The sequence below is a fragment of the Euwallacea fornicatus genome, chromosome 4, assembly GCF_040115645.1.
Source record: "Euwallacea fornicatus isolate EFF26 chromosome 4, ASM4011564v1, whole genome shotgun sequence".
NCBI lineage: Eukaryota > Metazoa > Arthropoda > Insecta > Coleoptera > Curculionidae > Euwallacea > Euwallacea fornicatus.
Window position 1 is genome coordinate 2,313,441 of NC_089544.1, and position 18,255 is coordinate 2,331,695.

General features: G+C 33.4%; 6 protein-coding genes across 10 annotated transcripts; 3 read left to right on the plus strand and 3 right to left on the minus strand.

The window, feature by feature from the left end:
- Positions 1-121: 121 nt before the first annotated feature.
- Positions 122-6,275, minus strand: LOC136350864 (ribonuclease P protein subunit p40-like). Of its 2 annotated transcripts, XM_066302995.1 has the most exons (6): positions 6,152-6,275; positions 5,864-6,085; positions 5,363-5,507; positions 4,870-5,034; positions 397-841; positions 122-346 (listed from the first exon to the last, which is right to left on the minus strand). In XM_066302995.1, exons 2-6 carry the CDS (start codon positions 5,975-5,977, stop codon positions 157-159), a joined length of 1,059 nt encoding a protein of 352 aa, XP_066159092.1. In that variant the 5' UTR covers positions 5,978-6,085; positions 6,152-6,275; the 3' UTR covers positions 122-156. The 2 variants fall into 2 exon arrangements, with proteins under 2 accessions (XP_066159092.1, XP_066159091.1); XM_066302994.1 differs by lacking the exons at positions 122-346; positions 397-841; positions 5,363-5,507; positions 5,864-6,085; positions 6,152-6,275 and adding an exon at positions 989-3,324 and having other exon boundaries at positions 4,870-5,010.
- A 115-nt stretch (positions 6,276-6,390) lies between these two features.
- On the plus strand, positions 6,391-8,227 carry mTTF (mitochondrial transcription termination factor). The gene is made up of 4 exons (XM_066303005.1): positions 6,391-7,025; positions 7,082-7,178; positions 7,435-7,588; positions 7,827-8,227. Exons 1-4 carry the CDS (start codon positions 6,522-6,524, stop codon positions 8,215-8,217), a joined length of 1,146 nt encoding a protein of 381 aa, XP_066159102.1. The 5' UTR covers positions 6,391-6,521; the 3' UTR covers positions 8,218-8,227.
- A 138-nt stretch (positions 8,228-8,365) lies between these two features.
- Positions 8,366-9,863, minus strand: l(2)k14505 (ATP synthase mitochondrial F1 complex assembly factor 2 homolog l(2)k14505). The gene is made up of 5 exons (XM_066303018.1): positions 9,480-9,863; positions 9,173-9,366; positions 8,963-9,073; positions 8,721-8,901; positions 8,366-8,634 (listed from the first exon to the last, which is right to left on the minus strand). The coding sequence occupies exons 1-5, from the start codon at positions 9,547-9,549 to the stop codon at positions 8,387-8,389; spliced, it is 804 nt and encodes a 267-aa protein (XP_066159115.1). The 5' UTR covers positions 9,550-9,863; the 3' UTR covers positions 8,366-8,386.
- sicily (NADH dehydrogenase (ubiquinone) complex I, assembly factor 6 homolog sicily) lies at positions 9,851-16,175 on the plus strand. Of its 2 annotated transcripts, XM_066303016.1 has the most exons (5): positions 9,851-10,057; positions 10,628-10,859; positions 11,334-11,566; positions 11,617-11,858; positions 16,056-16,175. In XM_066303016.1, exons 1-5 carry the CDS (start codon positions 9,951-9,953, stop codon positions 16,067-16,069), a joined length of 828 nt encoding a protein of 275 aa, XP_066159113.1. In that variant the 5' UTR covers positions 9,851-9,950; the 3' UTR covers positions 16,070-16,175. The 2 variants fall into 2 exon arrangements, with proteins under 2 accessions (XP_066159113.1, XP_066159112.1); XM_066303015.1 differs by lacking the exon at positions 16,056-16,175 and having other exon boundaries at positions 11,617-11,989.
- Positions 12,357-16,824, minus strand: jub (LIM domain-containing protein jub). 3 transcript variants are annotated; one of them, XM_066302986.1, is made up of 7 exons: positions 15,818-16,824; positions 15,196-15,491; positions 14,950-15,140; positions 14,670-14,732; positions 13,851-14,016; positions 13,351-13,609; positions 12,357-13,070 (listed from the first exon to the last, which is right to left on the minus strand). In XM_066302986.1, the coding sequence occupies exons 1-6, from the start codon at positions 16,591-16,593 to the stop codon at positions 13,374-13,376; spliced, it is 1,728 nt and encodes a 575-aa protein (XP_066159083.1). In that variant the 5' UTR covers positions 16,594-16,824; the 3' UTR covers positions 12,357-13,070; positions 13,351-13,373. The 3 variants fall into 3 exon arrangements, with proteins under 3 accessions (XP_066159083.1, XP_066159084.1, XP_066159082.1); XM_066302987.1 differs by having other exon boundaries at positions 12,357-13,609; positions 14,971-15,140; XM_066302985.1 differs by having other exon boundaries at positions 12,357-13,609.
- A 55-nt stretch (positions 16,825-16,879) lies between these two features.
- Rpn8 (regulatory particle non-ATPase 8) lies at positions 16,880-18,162 on the plus strand. The gene is made up of 2 exons (XM_066303010.1): positions 16,880-17,194; positions 17,257-18,162. Exons 1-2 carry the CDS (start codon positions 17,020-17,022, stop codon positions 18,039-18,041), a joined length of 960 nt encoding a protein of 319 aa, XP_066159107.1. The 5' UTR covers positions 16,880-17,019; the 3' UTR covers positions 18,042-18,162.
- The last annotated feature ends 93 nt before the right edge of the window (positions 18,163-18,255 follow it).

An 18,255-nucleotide genomic window follows, 5' to 3' on the forward strand; every position in this document is an offset into this window, starting at 1 on the left:
AGAAGGCTGCGTCGTCACACCACGGAAGGGGCTACGTGGAAAAGGTTCAAGGCAATATAAACAAAAATGCTTCATACATGAGGAAAAAATTTACCGAAGTAGAAATTGGGTTTTGACGAGGGGATTTTCACAAAAATTTATTAACATTCGAATTGGTTATTTATACCGCTTTGCAGAACATCTCTGTTGGCACAATATAAATTTATCTTTTTTCAAAACATAGATATTCCCGTTATCGCCGTTGGTGAAGTAGTGGTGTTCTTCCTTCCCTTCTATTACAGGTGAATCTGAGAAACCTTGTACGTAGGCGGCAACCCATAAATCGTCTTGCCCGACATTGTACGCACTAAAAATAAATTATTTATCAGTTTATCTTTACTATATGTTCAAATTTACCGCAGCACTTCTAGAAGTTTCAGTATGTCACTACTTTGATAAAACCCCCTTAATAGTAAAACCCTGATTTGCCCGACTTCAACGTTGGGTTCTGGAGCTTCATAACTATTTACATAGTCTCCAGCACTACCAGTGAAATCGCCATCCAGCGATACCATTCCCAGCCATTCCGCAAAATCTACAATATCCTCTTCATCGCATTCTCCTTCCAATGTGGGCGATTTTATAGAGTATACTACATGTGTTTCACTCTTGGGTTCGCATCGTTGAACCACGTATTTCAGCGAGTCGAAATATTTGGCTGCTGAAGATGGACAGATGGATTCATCAGGAGGTTTCCAATTAAATATGACCGAAAATCGCTCTAAAGAATTTAAAGCAGTCGTGATTCGGTCATAATTCGGCTTGTTCTGGATCAATTTGCTCGTCAAATCAATTTCGACAACTGAAAAAGATCATTTCCACTAAAACACGCGTTAATTTACCCAACAAAACAACTTACCTTTTTGTTATTTGTAAGCAATCAATATATAAGAGTTGTGCTGAGTTTAGGTAAGTATGTTTTGAAGGGTTAATTAAATAAAATGCGTGGTTAAAGTTTTATGAAAATATATTATGAGTAATTTCCATTATTACATGTAAAATTTAACAAAAACCATGAAAACAAAACGGCCAATACCTAGGATTGTTAACGCGTGATGGTTCCATCACAGTGATTAACCATATATTGCTTCTTACCTCTAAAATATATTGTAACACAAAACGGCTAAAATGCATTACATTGATGCAGCTGCTATCTAGTTTACAGAAATAAGATTATCTCTGAACTTTGGAGCTTTGTGTTTTTAAAACAGGAAACACGTGGAGTTTCACAATAAATCAAAGTGACTACCAGAATGATTCCAAACTGGACAGAACTGTGACTCAGTATTTTTGCCTCTACCTTATTTTCCGGAAATTCATTGTTTTTATCGGAACACTCGTTTGTAAGGAACTAAAGATGGTTAGCGATATGCTATTAAAAAAGATTAGGCCCGCTCTACTATACTTAATTAGCTACAAGGCACAGCTTGCAGTAGCTGGAGCTTAAGCTATTAGATATAGAACTATATAATTCCCAGACCACGATGTATCAAAATTACGGCAGAGATAGGTATAGCAGCCTTACTTTCCCTGGTATAACTAGGCTCTATTTGAAAAGCGCCTTCGTCATTTTATTTTGCATTAAGACTTGCAACTGGACGTTCCTTCACCAAACTCTGCATTACATGCTATATTACAACAGCTAATATACGATATTTATCTTTTAATATTTGGCCACTGATCTGGTTTATGAGTAAAGCATATTTAACAACTGGTAAAGGATAATGTGGGGCTAATATCCAAATCAAAATTCACCTCCTTAATATGCTTCTTGAAAGCTTTGAGTTCATCCATAGAAATACCCTGCCAACTTTCCAATTCCGATAAAACCTTGAGATTCGGGCAACTGGCTAAAAGCAGCTCCACAGTCCTCATGCTCATGTCACAGCTATAAAGTACTCTCAGTTCTTCCAAATACTTCATCGGGTTTACTCTAAGTATATTCACCAGGTTTGAATGCGTAATACCCGTGGATGAGCCCAAATGTATGTATTTAATGTTGACTGCGTAAGTCAAAATCACTTCCAAATGACTTATACTACCGTCCACAACCCAAAATACCCGTTCTAAATTTCTGAAGGGTTGGGAGCACATGGTGGGTCCAATAGGTCTTTCATTCGCAAAGTACCTAAAATCGCAGTTGTAAAAGACTAGACTTTTGATTTTCGGGCAATATTTCCCTATCACTACTAGAACGTTCATATCCATTTCTTCGACATGTTCCAGGTGAAGGTGGGTGAGCTTAAATCCTCCCACTTTCAAAAGTTCGTTCAAGGAATGCTCGTAGAATGCACACGACAAGAACTTGACTTCCCTTAAATGGTTCAAGGATATAAATGCCGATAAATCCGCGATTCTCAAATCATAATAGAAAAGAGATATGAATTCCAGTTTCGGAAACATGCTGACTAGAAGGATTGCACTTTCAGTGGTCAGATCTCTCGTATGGACCTTTCTTAATTCAAAGGGTCCGTAATGAATCTCCCTCTGGCTAATGTGCTCGATAATATCACTGAATTCATCGCATCTTCCTATATCCCGCAACTTCGGCAATCCGCAGATTAACTTTGAATGGCCGGCGGTGGTGATTGAGGTGCGATGTAACTGCAGTTCCTTTAAATTTTTGCAGTTTAATAAGTACGGAATACTGCGGTCTGTTACTGACCGGGATGACATCACATCAATACACTGTATATGCGCGCAGTTTTCAGATATGGTTTGAATGATCACATCGCTACAGTCAAAGCAAAGACAAATAGAACGCAGATTTTTCATATTCCTAATGCCGCATAAAATACTTTTGTCAAGCTCCATAGTCTTGCAATCTCCGGTGCATGATCCGAGATTAAGATTCTCCAAACCGCTCATTTTCTCTAAGTTTTTATACAAGACATATCGCATTATTTTGGGCCATTGAGAAAAGTCAACGCTTCTTAATCGTGAGTTAAGCACAACTTCCGTTAAACTAACTACGATATTCATTTCGGTCCAGTATTTGGACATCGAAACTCGAGGATAATAGTGCTTTTTTGTTTTCTCTATTAAAGCCCTGACAGCTTGCAGTACTTCCACAGCCATTGATTCGTACAAATAATAAGGAACATACGAGACCAACGTTTCATTTAGCCTATCGATACTTTTCTGAACATTGGTTATTAGTTTCTGGGAATCTCTAATATACTGCACGTTGTTCATAATTGCCGGTGTGGTATGGACAATGAACAACCCAATGCTCTTTAGAGCTAGTGTCTTCAAGGTCGGAACATCTTTGAACTTTGGCATTGTCTGAAACAATTCAAATAATACAAATAGTCAATGGGGCGTAATTTTTTGTCTGGCTTAGACGCGTTTGTGGGAAGTCAGCTGGATTGGTATTTTTCTCGCCGAATGGATTACCTTTATGTAGAATATATTACGTCAATTTTTTCAATGCTTCTGGTAGAAAATAACATTTAAAAATATACGTATATGCAGAGTGGATTCAAATTTTAATTTCTCCTTAGGTTTTATTTCCTTTTTGCCGTAGTGTAACTCGAAATGCATTTCAAGACTTTTAACAGTGATATGTCAGCAAGAACGTTTTAGTAGTACTGTTTTTGTGTTTTTGTTTTTGACAAGTATAAATGCAGGTTTAAATAAAAATCTCACCAAGATTCAATGATTTCCTAAAAAAAGTTTTACAACTCATAAAATTTTATTTCACAAATATGGTTAAAAAAAGTGAAATTTCGAACACAGTCGTCCCAAATAATTGACATGAACCTATCCCGACAACGTAAGTTTGTTATCAAGAAAGTTCGAAAATTTCAATTTTCAGAGTGCTCGTTCCAAAAGGATTAACATAAACTTAATTGTTGTTACTTCGACCCTTTATCCTCTGTAGCCTGAAAACTTCAATTATTGTCTTATCAGCCTCATTAAGACATTAGTGATTTCTTAGTAAGGGGTTCAAAAAGGCGTTGCCAGATTTTGTCCCTTTTTAAATTTAATTTCATTTACCCATTACATACCGATTTCATTATTTATATCTACAATATGTAGAAATATTAAAAATTTAATTACGGTGCGCTCAAAAAATCGATGCCTAGATATGGGGATGAAACAAAGTTACCATTTACAGAATTAATTTTCCATATCTTCAATAGCTAGTAATTTTAAAAACCAGATACATTTATTATTTCGTTGCGCGTATCGATCGTTCTTTACGGTACGACCTGAGCTGTACCTTTGCAAAAATCAGATTGTATATTTTCGTACCAATATTGTTTCTTGAATGATTCAGTCGAGTGTTAGCACGGCAATAGACAAGATGTGCGTAATAAATTAATAATCGGGGTGATCGGGTGATCTTTTTGTTTTAAAAACTCATGAAATACGTGACTAGTGTAGCTGACATTTAGTGGGCGAACGTAGGTGTCATGTAGCTGATATTTAGTGATTGAAAGTGGGTACCGTGTAACTGACATTTAGTGAGCGAAAGTGGCCTCTTTTCTAAGGCATCAAATGGTTTCCAACTCATGTTTCTCTAATGAAAAATTGATAAACTTTTATTCAAATTGAAAGATAGGTTTTGATTTGCAGAAAATATCCTGCCGCTCCATATATGCCCAATAATTGGAAGCTCTTTCAATTGATATATAAAAATTGTTAGTTAATTTTGTTATGAAAATTAAAATTGTTAGAAACAATGTGCGTTGATATCTCAAACTCGATCTTATGCCTTACAAATAGTTTGGTATCGTTTTAACACAAAAATATTTTATGCACAATCAACAGAAGTATTACTTAGAACTTCACCTGGTAGACAGTAAAATAACAGTTTGCACTTACTGTATCTATCTTTATTCCTCTTAGTGAAATGCGATAGTTTACCGTCGAGACCAAAACTCTGATATGTGTCTTTTGTTAACGACAATACTAACTTTCCAAAGGGAGTGACGGCACAACAATTATCACAATCGATTCTGGTTCCAATACTGAGCAAAATTAACTTTCCTAAAACAAAAAGACTGTAAAGTATCACTGTATTTAACACAAGTATTAAGTGTGGTTTTAAATTTGAGACACCCCATTTGAATCTTAAAATCCATGTGATATACACATAAAATTTTTGTCAAAATTCTCCTGCCTTGTTTGACAAGATATATTTTAAAAATGACACTTTACTACTAGCACTTTTCTTCAACTGTAAGATGGCAATAATGAGAATTGGAATTTTTATCTTATGTTTTGGCTTAACACCATCATCATCAAGCTTATTCTTTAAAATACAAACATACATCATTTAAGCCAAATTTTGTTATTATAGAACCTCTTAACTTACCTTTCTTGACAAAGTGGTTTATAAAATTAGAATTCACTATATCGGACAAACTTAAGTCTCTAATCTTGTAATAGTCACAATCATCACTCAGGACATTAAGTACACTTTCTGGTACTCTCAAACAGTTTGGCAATACTATGGATACCTATAAAAACAACTATGTTGGTCTTTTAGATTGTTTAACTATCTGAAGATATACCAGTGACAATGGAAAGTGGATATGTTATGTCACTTTTACTCCTATTTAACCATCATCTACAGGTATAAGTAAGAACATAAAACTTATATAATGGAAGGAAAAATTATACCATATTACAAAATGGTCTTAATTGATTAAATTGTAGAAACATTGCACAGATATTTCCCGAACATCTACAGGCATTAAATCGTAATAAAGACAAATCCACAGTTCAATTTTTTTCACATAGGGGAGCCTAGTATTATCATTTAGTAATAAATTTTACTCTCAATTTTACCTAAATACTGAAAATCAAATCTTACCAAATGGTTGAAACTAAACCTGTTTATTTTATTCACAGGGAGTGTGTTGTAAAATTCCTGAATAGTGAAGGAGGTTTGTGGTGTCTGAAAAGACCACACTTCTGGATTTTGCATTCTAGCCCCAATTACGTCTCCTTCCTGATTCTCAGGTTTAGCATCTTCAAGAATGGGGAATATTGTACATGCACCTAAGTTGCCAGCAGTTATTAAGCAAAATGACGACTACAGGAAAAAATAAACCGATTTAGAAATTCAAGTTCAAGGAGAAAAGTGAATTGTATGACGCACTAGAGTGAACAGCAACGCATGTAGAATTTTTTGTGTTATTTTAAAATTTTGTAAAGAAAATCATAAAATGGGAATAATATTAGCCATCATCGACTGTAAAGACATTTAGAATCTGTCAGTATCGTATCGACATACGTATATATTTCTCTCCTTATTAAGTGCTGTAAGTTAAAAAAAGACACAATCTCATTTTCCCAAATCACAGACCAATAGGTTTTGTTTTGATTCAGCAATCTAACCTCAATTTCATATTTTTTAATATGTTTATTTTGTTATTTGCTGTGAACATTCAAAGCTAATTACAATACGATAGATTAATGATTGTATCATTTTAATTTAATTTTGTAATTATTTTAATTGTGAACACAGTATGAATGTTACCTGTAAAGTCTTGAAAAATAGGGGCTTGTTTCCAAATTCCTTGGGTATACTTGTGCATTATACTTCTAATTCTGAAAAACTGGCAAAAAGTGTAGAACAACCAACGGAGCCAAACTATTCTAACACTAAAGAAAACGTTGAGTTTTCGAAACTCGCCAAAAGTAAAATTCAGGACATATTAGGCTTGCAAGAAGCTAAAGCCATAAAAATACTGTCGTCCAACAAGAAACTCCTCACAACACCTAATAACATAATTAAGCTAAATTCAAACTTATGCAAAGAGAAAGGGTTATCCGGGGGGGTATTTATAAAGTATCCATTCCTACTTTCAGAGGCATGTTTACTTGAAAAGCTAGACAGCTTGGAAAAGTTACCAATTTCATTAAATACCAGTATTCCATTGGCTAGGCTTTCAGTACGCAAAGTCAATGAATTTGGATCGAACAGGGATAATATTATTAAAAAAATTAAAGATTTAGTTAGAATATTTGGTGTAAGTTAATATTACAAGAAAAGATATTAGTATAGCAAAATGTAACACATTTTTAGGTGACTCAAGAAGAGGTTTGTGATATACTATCAAAGAAAAATTTTTTAATTTTTAAAAATATAGAAGATATTGAAAAAATGCTTCAATTTTATTATGGTAAGCAAGTAGATAAACTTCTGCTTTGACATGGAGTTATAAGGTGTTCAAGATTCAATTAGCATTAGGATTACATGATATTTAAAGTATTTCTAAAAAAGTAACATGTTAGGTTCATTAGCAGTTTAATATTTTTTTCTGATTCTGAGAAAATTCTAATCTCATTAAATTTGGACCACCTGCATCTACATATAACAGATGATTTAATTAAACATAATATATGTTTTTCTTAAACTCAGCATAAAAATGCTTTCAGATTATGGGTTTACTAAAGAACAAGTTTTAAACGATCTATGGATATTAAAATATAGCCAATCACTGGCATCAAATAGATTTGAATTTATAAAGAAAAATGATATCAGTAATCTTAAAACATGGATGGTGAGATGTAAAGAAGATATTTTATATAAGTAAGTGTTAATCTACCTAAAAGTCTACTGCAATTTTCTCTGTTTAATCAGATTAGTTATACATCACATAGTATATCTTTTATTAAATGGGTTCTTAAATGACCCTTAAGCTTATAACAAATAATACCACAAATGCCGATGTGAATATTGTGGAATAGGAATAGTCCATTAACTCTATTACCATTAAATTTTTCTTTTAAGAAATGTGATGAAATTTTAGGATTTTGAAATTTTTCAGGCATATCAAACGTGAATCTGAAAATAGAAGCCTTTTGGGTGAATACTCTGTGTCACAATATCTTTCAGAAAAGTTGTTTTGCAATGAAAATTTTATCCAAAACTTGATAAAAAAACATCCCCAACTACAAAACAAGAGTCTGCGAAGAATAATCAATATGATAGAATTGTTATACAAGAATGGTTTCACTGCTCAGCACATTTGTAAAACCCCACAAATCCTGCTTCACAGCACCAAAACTACAGAAATAAGGATAAAACAACTTCTTAAATTAGGTTTGAAGCCAAACAGTTTATATGTGTTTACGAAGAGTCGGAGACGATATTTAGAATATGTTCAGAATATGTTGAAAACACAGAGTAAAATCGAAAATGAGTCAATAAAATCATAATATTAAAATATGTTTAGAGTTTAAATAGCTGATTAATCACCCTACTTCTAAAGTCTAGTCTATTGGTAATATTTGATCTTCATTAAGATCTGCTGTAAATAACTTCTGTTTAAGTTTATCTGGCATTGTTCATATATCACATAATCCATTTGAAATTTTGTCAACAACACTATTTATTTTTCTGTTGAATTTTTTGGGACTGAGAATTGAAATATACAAAAAAAACTACTGCTGATAATCTGGCCAGCAACTCTTGTTGGTTCAAATCGTGGGCCCATTCTATTCGTCCCCATTTTCCATTTTGGTATTCTTCTTCCAGCCGCGATAATAAAACGGCGCGATCGGGTGTTAAAAACCTTTCAATAGTAGCTAGAGTAAGAATTACTGATTTCAGTGTGTCTACCCCATATACAAAACCTAAAAAGAAAAAAAAATTTATGGTCCTTTCAGGAAATACTAATGAACTTTGTATAATGAGTATATATTGATATATCCCTACTTACCATTAATTGCTGCGAAGTTATAGGACATTAAATGACGTGTCAATGTGGTCTTATCCTCTTCACTAACAGGCAAAACATCCATTTGAATAGATTTTTTCAGCTTAACATGGAATCTTTTATTAAACCAATCTATCACTGGATCCCACTCACTTTCTTGGAATTTCAGTAAATCTTCATCTTCCTTAGAAACAACTCTCATTCAATCCATAAATATTTAAGATTTAAAGCAAGTAAATACTTACATTGCATTGAAATAACACTGTATCAGTATCTAAGTAATTTACAATGTAGTTTACTATATCTAATTTTGTTAAATTATTTGGGTTATCCAGTATTGTATTACACAGGGTTGTCTAAAAAAGAAAACATATAGGTGGAACAACTGAGAATAGAGTTTTTACTGTGTTATAGGCTTTTGATTATATGACTAAGATACAAAAATTGTTGCTTACAAGGTGCATTTTACTTTGTATGATTTTGTCTTTTTGTGAGTTCCATTCTACTGAAACTGCCAAAGCTAAGGGTTCACTGTCCACTGTAAAGGGATTACCTTTAGGTGTCTTCAATTTGCGTTGATCTAAAGTGACTTCATATTTTCCTTCACTTTTTAAGATTCCAGTGTTTTTGTAAAATCTGTTTTGAGATGCTAAAATAAACATTACACACTGCAGGCGGAATATTGTTCAGTTCTATGGTTTTCATGGAAATTTTCTGCTTGATGAAGTGGTCAGTAACGGCCCTAAATATAATAAACCTTACCATAATTTCTTCCCAATATCTTGAAACCACTACTTATCGAAGACCATTTCAAATAAAAGTTTTTAGCCATTATTAGGGCTTCGATACGATACACTCCCTTTGATTAACATAAAATAAACTTATAAAAATATAAAACTCCTGAAATTACTGAGCCAAACACGTCAAATAGAGTTAGGGCTTCTTTCCTTCTGGTCAATTTCTAAACCTTTAACCCTATGTCTAATTAGCCGGGTGCCTGTTCTATTATGTCATAATCAGCTGTGAATTAAAAATGATGTGGTCTATCATCTCAGTCGGCTCTTGACTGCTGATAAAATGAGAGGAAATCGAAACAGAGAAGAAGAACAGAAACGACCTTAACCCTACTTAATTTTTAAGATTTTTTTATTGACAGATTCATCTGATATTGTTTATATTTTAATTAATACAAAATGTTCTAAATTGAACAAAGCATTATAAACAGCTCCAAAAATGAATAACTTAAATTGTCGTCACTTACTGTCGCATATACCTTTACAATCTCACTGCAGATTCAAAACTACACAAACATCAACAGAATACTGTCTTGATTTAATTAGGTAAGACTATTTCATAAAAATGATAAGAAAACTGTAGTAGAACAGTACAACTTTGAACCGAATATTGCTTGGCTATGATTTGCCTTTGAATTTTATGGCCAAAAAAGCATTAGGTTAAGATATTCAGTTTTTCCCTAAGCACCGCTCTGGTTTCTGCAAGCATCAAGTTTGTAACATTTCAGTGTTGTAAATTAAATAGTCAGGGCAAGGTATTTTACAATCAACAAGAGAGTTGTAATGTTTTTTGTGATTATTAATGCTTATTTGATAAACTATATAATTTGCCATTCGGATTAAGAGTGAGGTTGTATTGGTAGATTTTTGTGTCTTAAACCAGTAATTTTTGTTTGACAGAAGAGTCTATAAATGTAAAACATTCTCCATGTATTTTATTTTGTAAAATACCTTCAATCCTTGTTTTTCAATAAAACTGTATTTATAATTAGCAATTTAGCTAATTACTATATATATTCCAAATTTACAAATCAACATTATCAAAGAATTACTAGACTATTGTGAAAATCTGTGGTTGTAGCTTTATAATCAAATTCAAAAATTTTTTTATTTCAGAAAATATGACTATGAAAATTTCATATGTACTTTACTATTAAAAAACACATCAAGGTCAGTGGCCTTGGCAGTAAGAGGGTTCAACGTTGAAGTAGCTAAAGTACCAGAACAAGTCTCTCAGAGTAACATAGGTCTAATGCGCTTAAAATTTTGGGAAGAAGTTATAGATAAATGTTACTCCAAAGATTTGAAACAAGTACCCCAACATCCAGTAGCAATAGAGTTATTTAAGGTACCTACCAAAATTTGTTGTTAGATTTAGTAGCATTTCCCTGACACAATGGAGAATATTGTTACCTATTTACCAAGGTAGGTCTTTTGGTTTACAAATCTGAAAGCAAACTTAGTGGCGGTATTGATTTGGAAGGCCTAGCCTGAACTCTTGGCCTCTAGGAAAATGCTATTGCTGACATTTTTTTAACTTTAAATAAAGGGTTTGTGTTTTTCTTAGAAGTTATGATTTCTATATGCTAATAGTGCATCCAAACCAAGAGTTAATTTCACAAAGGCAAAGTATGGGCCATTTTATTCCTTCACTTAAAACATTTAGTAAATGCCAACTTAAGGTATAGATTAGCTATTCAATCTGTAAATCAGAAAGCTTGCCCTCCAGTACACCTCTCCATACATGCTATACTTGAAAGGCATATTTTTGAAAACATTGTGTTTTTTAATAATTCTTTTCTTCTCAAAAAGGGGGTTTTAGGCAATTACCAAAGCAAACCTAAGCAAAAGATACTTAAAGAACTTAGTTTCAGCAAGACAAAGCATTATAAATACTCAAAGTATTAAAACTTTAGAAGACATAGAAAAATATGCTGATCAAACTGTGTCAAGTATTTATTATTTGATCCTTGAAGGTTGTGGCATAAGAAACATGGATGCTGACCATGCAGCCTCTCATTTGGGCAAAGCTCAGGGTATTGTGCAGCAATTAAGGTAAATTTAAGTTATGAGCTACAAATTTATAAGTTAGAACTCAATTTTAGGAGTATTCCTCACAGCAAAGAATTAAATTTCATACCAATACCCCAAGATGTTCTTATAAAATATCAAGTTAGTCAAGAAGCAGTTTTAAGGGGGCATAATTCTCAAAACTTGTCAGATTGTGTTTTTGAAATTGCGAGTAGGGCGCACCAACATTTGCAGAAAACACGAAGTTTGGGAGATAAAGTTCCTAAAGATGGAAAAATAGCCTTTCTACCAGCAGTTCCAGTTTCAATATATTTGAGTAGGTTGCAACAAGTGGATTATAATGTTTTGGATTCTAGGCTAGTTCACAGATCCTGGAAATTGCTCCCTACTGTATATTGGTATATGTTGAAAAATACATATTAGCAATTGTAAAGCCATTTATCAGTGTATCCAGTGTTTGCTTTTTCTAGATTTATTTCCATGTGAAAGATGTCGGTTATTACCAAAGTTAAAAACGTACGGTTTGCACAGTACTGAGCTATCGTAGGTTAGCGATAATGAAAAACTTCAATTAGCCATTTGGTAGATTGAATTATATAAATCCGAGAACGCTCTCGCGAGCTTTAAAAACCCTCCGATATAGAATCACGATACCTCTATCAGACAAAAAACTTAATAAATACAGGTTAACTTGTGTCATATGTCCAAAACCATGTACCTCGCAATGGCTTACATAAACACTTCTAAACGAACCTCTTTGTACCTTTATACAACTCGGGTAAAACAACTAAATATTTCAGCTAAAAGAACTTAATATTATTTTAAATATTTATTTAATTCAGCAAAAGAAAGTTTACATATTGCAAATGGTACAAAACCATCGTGGATAATTAAAATACAAAAAAGATAAAGTATATCACAGAAACGTATGTACAAATACACAAATAAGTTCTGTACAGCATAATCTAAGTGGACATACCATTAATTTTCATACAAATATTGCTGAATGATGATTTTTTGTTAAGCTTTAAAACGAATTTTGGATATTTCAAAGTAGCAAAGACAGTACATCAAACTGGCCAGCTAACTGCAACATATGGGGTGCATAGGTTTCCATGGTGTCTTTGTATGTCTAAAAAAACTCTGCCGCATAACTTTAAAACTAAACTTTTACATTAATTATTAAGGATATTAAACATATTCCTTAACTACTTCGTTTTTAAGTCAGCAGACTTCGTCGCGGCTTGCAGAAACAATTATTGCTTATGGTAGGTATTCAACTTGTTTATTTTCACAAGATGCATTTATAATTTCCGTTTAGAGAAATGCTGACACTATAGTTATACTACTGTTGATGATGCACAGATATCGAACGGATTTTCGAGTTCAAAGTATATTTTAATCCTAAATTTACCAAAGTCATTTCCATTTAAAGACGAGGGACACCTGATAATGTAGCGTAGTAGTTTAAAGGATTACCTACCATTTTCATCCAAATGCCGACCATATCCTATACTTTAATAGTTAACTAAAAATAAAAAAAAAACAATATCCAATACACTAATTAAGGATGCACTGATAAAAAATCCTTATTATCAATCTCTTTCCCAAGTTTGTACTTAACAATAATATAACTTAGAGGAGAAAGGTCGTTTCAAAAAATATAATAAAGCTCGCACGACCATTAAAAAAACATTAAAAAAATATATAGGAATGTATCTGAGTCTTTCGTTACAAAAAGAAAGCCCAAAAAACACTTTGATAATGCATAAAACGAGAATTATAAAAATAAAGAAATGTACTTTTACCTTAATAGTTAAACGGCAATGCCTTAGCCAGTGTACTGGTAAGTAGCAGCTACCGGATGCATATGTTGCGGAGTATGGTTCAGTCTCTGAATGTGGCAGGCTCTGCATAAGAGATGCCCTTCCAACGGATAGCATCTTTTGTCGGGCTCGTCGGTCAGTTGCATGCCACATTCTTCACATACGTAACAATCAACGTGAAAATCTTTGTCCATTGATACTACACGTACAGTTTCTTCGGTTCCCTCGACCGGAGTTATACCTTGGAAGAGATATTTATGAAACAGGCAGGCTGAATTTTTATTTAAATCTTTTAAAGAGAAAGGCCTATTTCTACCCGAGATATCAAGAAATGTATATCGGCACATATTGAAAATCCAGGTCTGTGTACTGATTATTTCTTAACTCAAAAAATTGATAGATGTAACATCGAAATAATGTATATAAGAATGCAAAATGATTTTCATTACAAACAGTAAATACATTATAAATATCAGACATACCCTTGCCACATGACGAACATTTAGGAGCAAACATTCTGTGGTAATCATTAACGCAGTATATTTTATTGTCAACATCTACTGTAAACGGGACTCCATCTAAACATTCGTTGCAGACACAACAGCGGAAACAACCTGGATGGTATGATTTTCCCATTGCTTGCAAGATCTAAAAATAAGATATATAAAATGTTAACTATTTAACATTTTAATAGGGACAATGTAACGTTTTGTATATAAATTTTGTCAAATCATTCGGCGGTAAACGATTTTCATACATATTACTGGTCTTTTAATTTTTTGGGGCTATAAGTCGAAATTTTGTCTTATACCTATGCAAATAGTTCACATTTTGAATAAACACATGTACATTTTTTTGGTAATTTCGACTGGCAAATATTCAGACAACAAAGTTAGTGTTTTTAGAAGACGTACATAATTTTGCCTATGTCAAGGATGTGAGAAGATAGAATGATTTTTCGAGCATTTATTTATCTAAATGTAACTCGATTTCATATTCGATCTAATAGATTCTATTTTAATATCAATTTCATTGCTGTTTTCTTAGGTAAAACTGTTCAACACCAGAAAAAATTTCTTACGTGAAAGCGCTCGTAATTTTTTTTTGCTGTGATAAAGAATCGAACTTTTACTAGTAACAATGAGGAATCTACAGAGGAAACTTATGAGAGCAAATATTAAGAAAAAAATTAAGATATCACAAATACGTAGCATGAGAGTTATAAGATTTCCTCCTAACACCCCTCTGACATCAAAAAGAATAGATGAAGGAAATAAGGATAAGGGGGATTTTCTACTTACCATTTCCATAATTAAATGACCACAAATTGCGCACTTTTCTGCGGTCTGTTGGAATCCGGAATACTAAAAATGATGTATGGATTAATTATCAATAAAATGAATTAAATTGTTTATATTAATAGAATATAAATCAAACAAAATAAATTAAAGTTCCATTATTCAAGTTCTATGAATAATAAAACATTCCAAAATTATTTGAAATCAACTAAAAAACTTCAAAAAAACTTAAACAATGAGGCTTAAGTATTACACATAAAAAAGAACAAAAAAAAGTGTGTACTTCATTTTCATTTGGGCTTACAAGGTAATCTTCTTCACAATACACTCGCCCATGAACATTGTAAAAAGCCTTTCCTCGAAGTGCTCTACCACAAGAACAACATATAAAGCAATTTGTGTGGTATAGATTGCCCATGGCCTGGCATGCTTGTCCAGTGCCAGTCACTTTTTCACCACATGTATGGCAAATGCCTGAAATCTCATTTATTGCATAAGGTCTTTCCTAACCTCCATATAACATAATTACCAAAATATTCACCCTCTTCTTCATGTTTTTCCATTTCCTCCTCAATTTGTCTGGTCATTTCCTCAATTTTTCTTTGTGCCTCCGATGGACCTCGAGGTTTTGGAGGAGTAACACTGTAAGGGAGTAAATTTTTCCCACTGAATTTCAGCTTTCCTGCACTGGTGACACTGGCTAAACTTGGTGTTGGGCTAGGAACTGGTGAGGGTCTTATTTCTTTTTCTACTGAGCATTTCTTGTTTTCTTTCACTGGTGACAGACTTTTAGTTGGTGTTTGAGCAATGCCAGTTGCAGGTGATCTAAAAAGTTAGTATTTGTCTACTTCAAACTGTTTTTTGTCCAGTTTCATATAAACTATAGAACTCAAAACTATAGAGGACCAATTAGACCGTCAATTTAACACTTAATATTGTGGAATAATTTTAAATGATCAGCAAATTGAACCCTCATTTTTTACTTTTGCTTGCAACCTTGATTTCATATGACAAACCATTATAGTATCTGTATCTTCAAAAATAGTTTTCCCACTAGAAAAATTTATAGGACCTGTTACATGTTGAGATAATTATTTTTATACTAACAGTTAATAAACACATGAAACTATAAAATCAAATATGTAATTTACCTGTCATAATTTTTTGCTGTAGAAGTTTGAAATTGTAAGTTTGTACTCAAAGTTTGAGAAATATTTCCAGTCATACAAACATAATCGCTTCCATTAATTTCCTCAATCATTTGTGGTGTAAATTTTTTAATGCCCCCATAGGTAGGTGGCTGCAGCATGCCTCTTGAAACTGCATTTGGATCAACACTTTGTGGTTTGGGAGGATGCATTACTGAATACACAACATGCTTCATTTCAGGTGTATCACTTTGATGGTATTGATAAGTTGAGGGCACTTGAGGACCTGGCTGTGCACCAGAAGAAGAGTGGTAAAAACCCTTAACATTTTCATACAATGAAGAACCAGTGTTATTATAAATTTTGTTGGCCATGGGCACTTGAGGTTGAGCTCTACTACCATAGCACTGTTGTGAAGCCTGGCTAGGATAGTAATCAATATTTTCATACACAGGTCCGAAGTGCCCAGAATGGGTCGGACTGGCTACTTGAGGTTTAGCTACTTGGACGTACACATCATTTTCTTCAACTACCACCTTTTGGCTTGACAACGTATCCAACTGCTTTGGAGTAGCATACTTCGAGCTGGCTATTATATTATGCCTATCATAAAGAGTATAACTGTTCTTAGTCTGCAGCTTCTCGGGTTGACAGGATGTTGGTTCTGCCTTGGAAGAGCTGCCTATTTTCCCATATTTAGAGTTATTAAGGGTTAAAGTTCCCATTTTCTTTTGTAAAAACGCGTGATCGTAATTTTGATTAGACTTTGAGGGGTCCATTTTTATAGGTTTCCTCTTAAGAATTTGAACTTAGAATATTCACTGAAAATAATTGCACCGGAAATGCTCAATTGAGCACCTTGCACCGCGTCAGTTGCCGAATTTTGTAATGTGGTGTTTAGTTTATATTTATAATTAAACTAGGCCCAGTTTTTATCTGAAGATCAGAAAAAAATTATCACTGTAAAAACATGATTTAGGATCGTGGGATGGGCGGCTTTTTGTTTTGACATTTCATCCTTGCGGCCTGATTTGACACATCGGCGTCTAATTTAACAAAGTGACGTTGCCGTCACGTGAGGACTGTTGTCACTGTCAAGTCAATTATCATTCAATTTTGACAAAATCAAAATTTTATTTATCATCCTCAATTTTTGTATATCTTGATTTTTCATTCGTTAATTGCGCTCACATACAAAAGAAAAAATGCCGAGTCAAGAAATATCAACAAGTAAAGTTATCGTTCACCCCTTAGTATTACTTAGTGTGGTGGACCATTTCAACCGAATGGGCAAAATCGGAAACCAAAAGCGAGTTGTCGGTGTTTTGTTGGGCTGCTGGCGGGCCAAAGGTGTCCTAGATGTCTCAAACAGCTTTGCAGGTGAGATTCCAACGATGCAAGACACACCATTAGTTCACATTTAAATATTGCTGTTCTTTTAGTCCCTTTTGATGAGGATGACAAAGACAAATCTGTGTGGTTTTTGGACCATGACTATCTTGAGAACATGTATGGAATGTTCAAAAAAGTCAATGCCAGAGAAAGGGTAGTGGGTTGGTACCACACTGGCCCAAAATTACATCAAAATGACATTGCCATAAATGAATTAATCCGGAGATATTGTCCCAACTCAGTACTTGTCATCATTGATGCCAAACCTAAAGACTTAGGACTTCCAACTGAAGCTTATCAAGCCGTTGAAGAAGTCCATGATGATGGGTCACCAACATCCAAAACATTCGAGCATGTGTCCAGTGAAATTGGTGCTGAGGAAGCTGAGGAAGTGGGCGTGGAACATTTATTACGTGACATCAAAGACACAACTGTTGGTACACTGTCACAAAGAATTACTAATCAGCTTCTTGGGTTAAAAGGTCTGCACTCACAATTGAAAGATATTAGGGATTACCTCATTCAAGTCAGTGATGCTAAACTTCCAATTAATCATCAGATTATTTACCAACTACAGGACATCTTTAATCTCTTACCTGACATAAATCAGTTGCAATTTAATAAGTCATTTTATGTTAAAAATAATGATCAGATGTTAGTTGTGTATTTAGCTGCTCTTGTAAGATCCATTATAGCATTGCATAATCTTATTAACAACAAGCTGACTAATAGAGATGCTGAAGAGGGGAAAAAAGAAGAGAAAAAAGACAAAGAAAAGGATACAAAGGATAAAGAGAAAGAGAAAGATCCTAAAAAGGATGATAAAAAGAAGTAAGTTTACTGTTGGCTTAGGATATTTGTTTTTCTCAACAAACCAGCAAAGGGAATTTTCTATTTACGAAAGTTATACTTACTCTTCAAAACTAATATTTGTAAAATAAATTATTTCATTGAGACTTGACTTGTTTAGAAAGGATCTAATTTATTGAACAGAACCAAAATATTGTACCTACTTTATTAAGCGATCGGAATTCTAGATAAGTACCTTT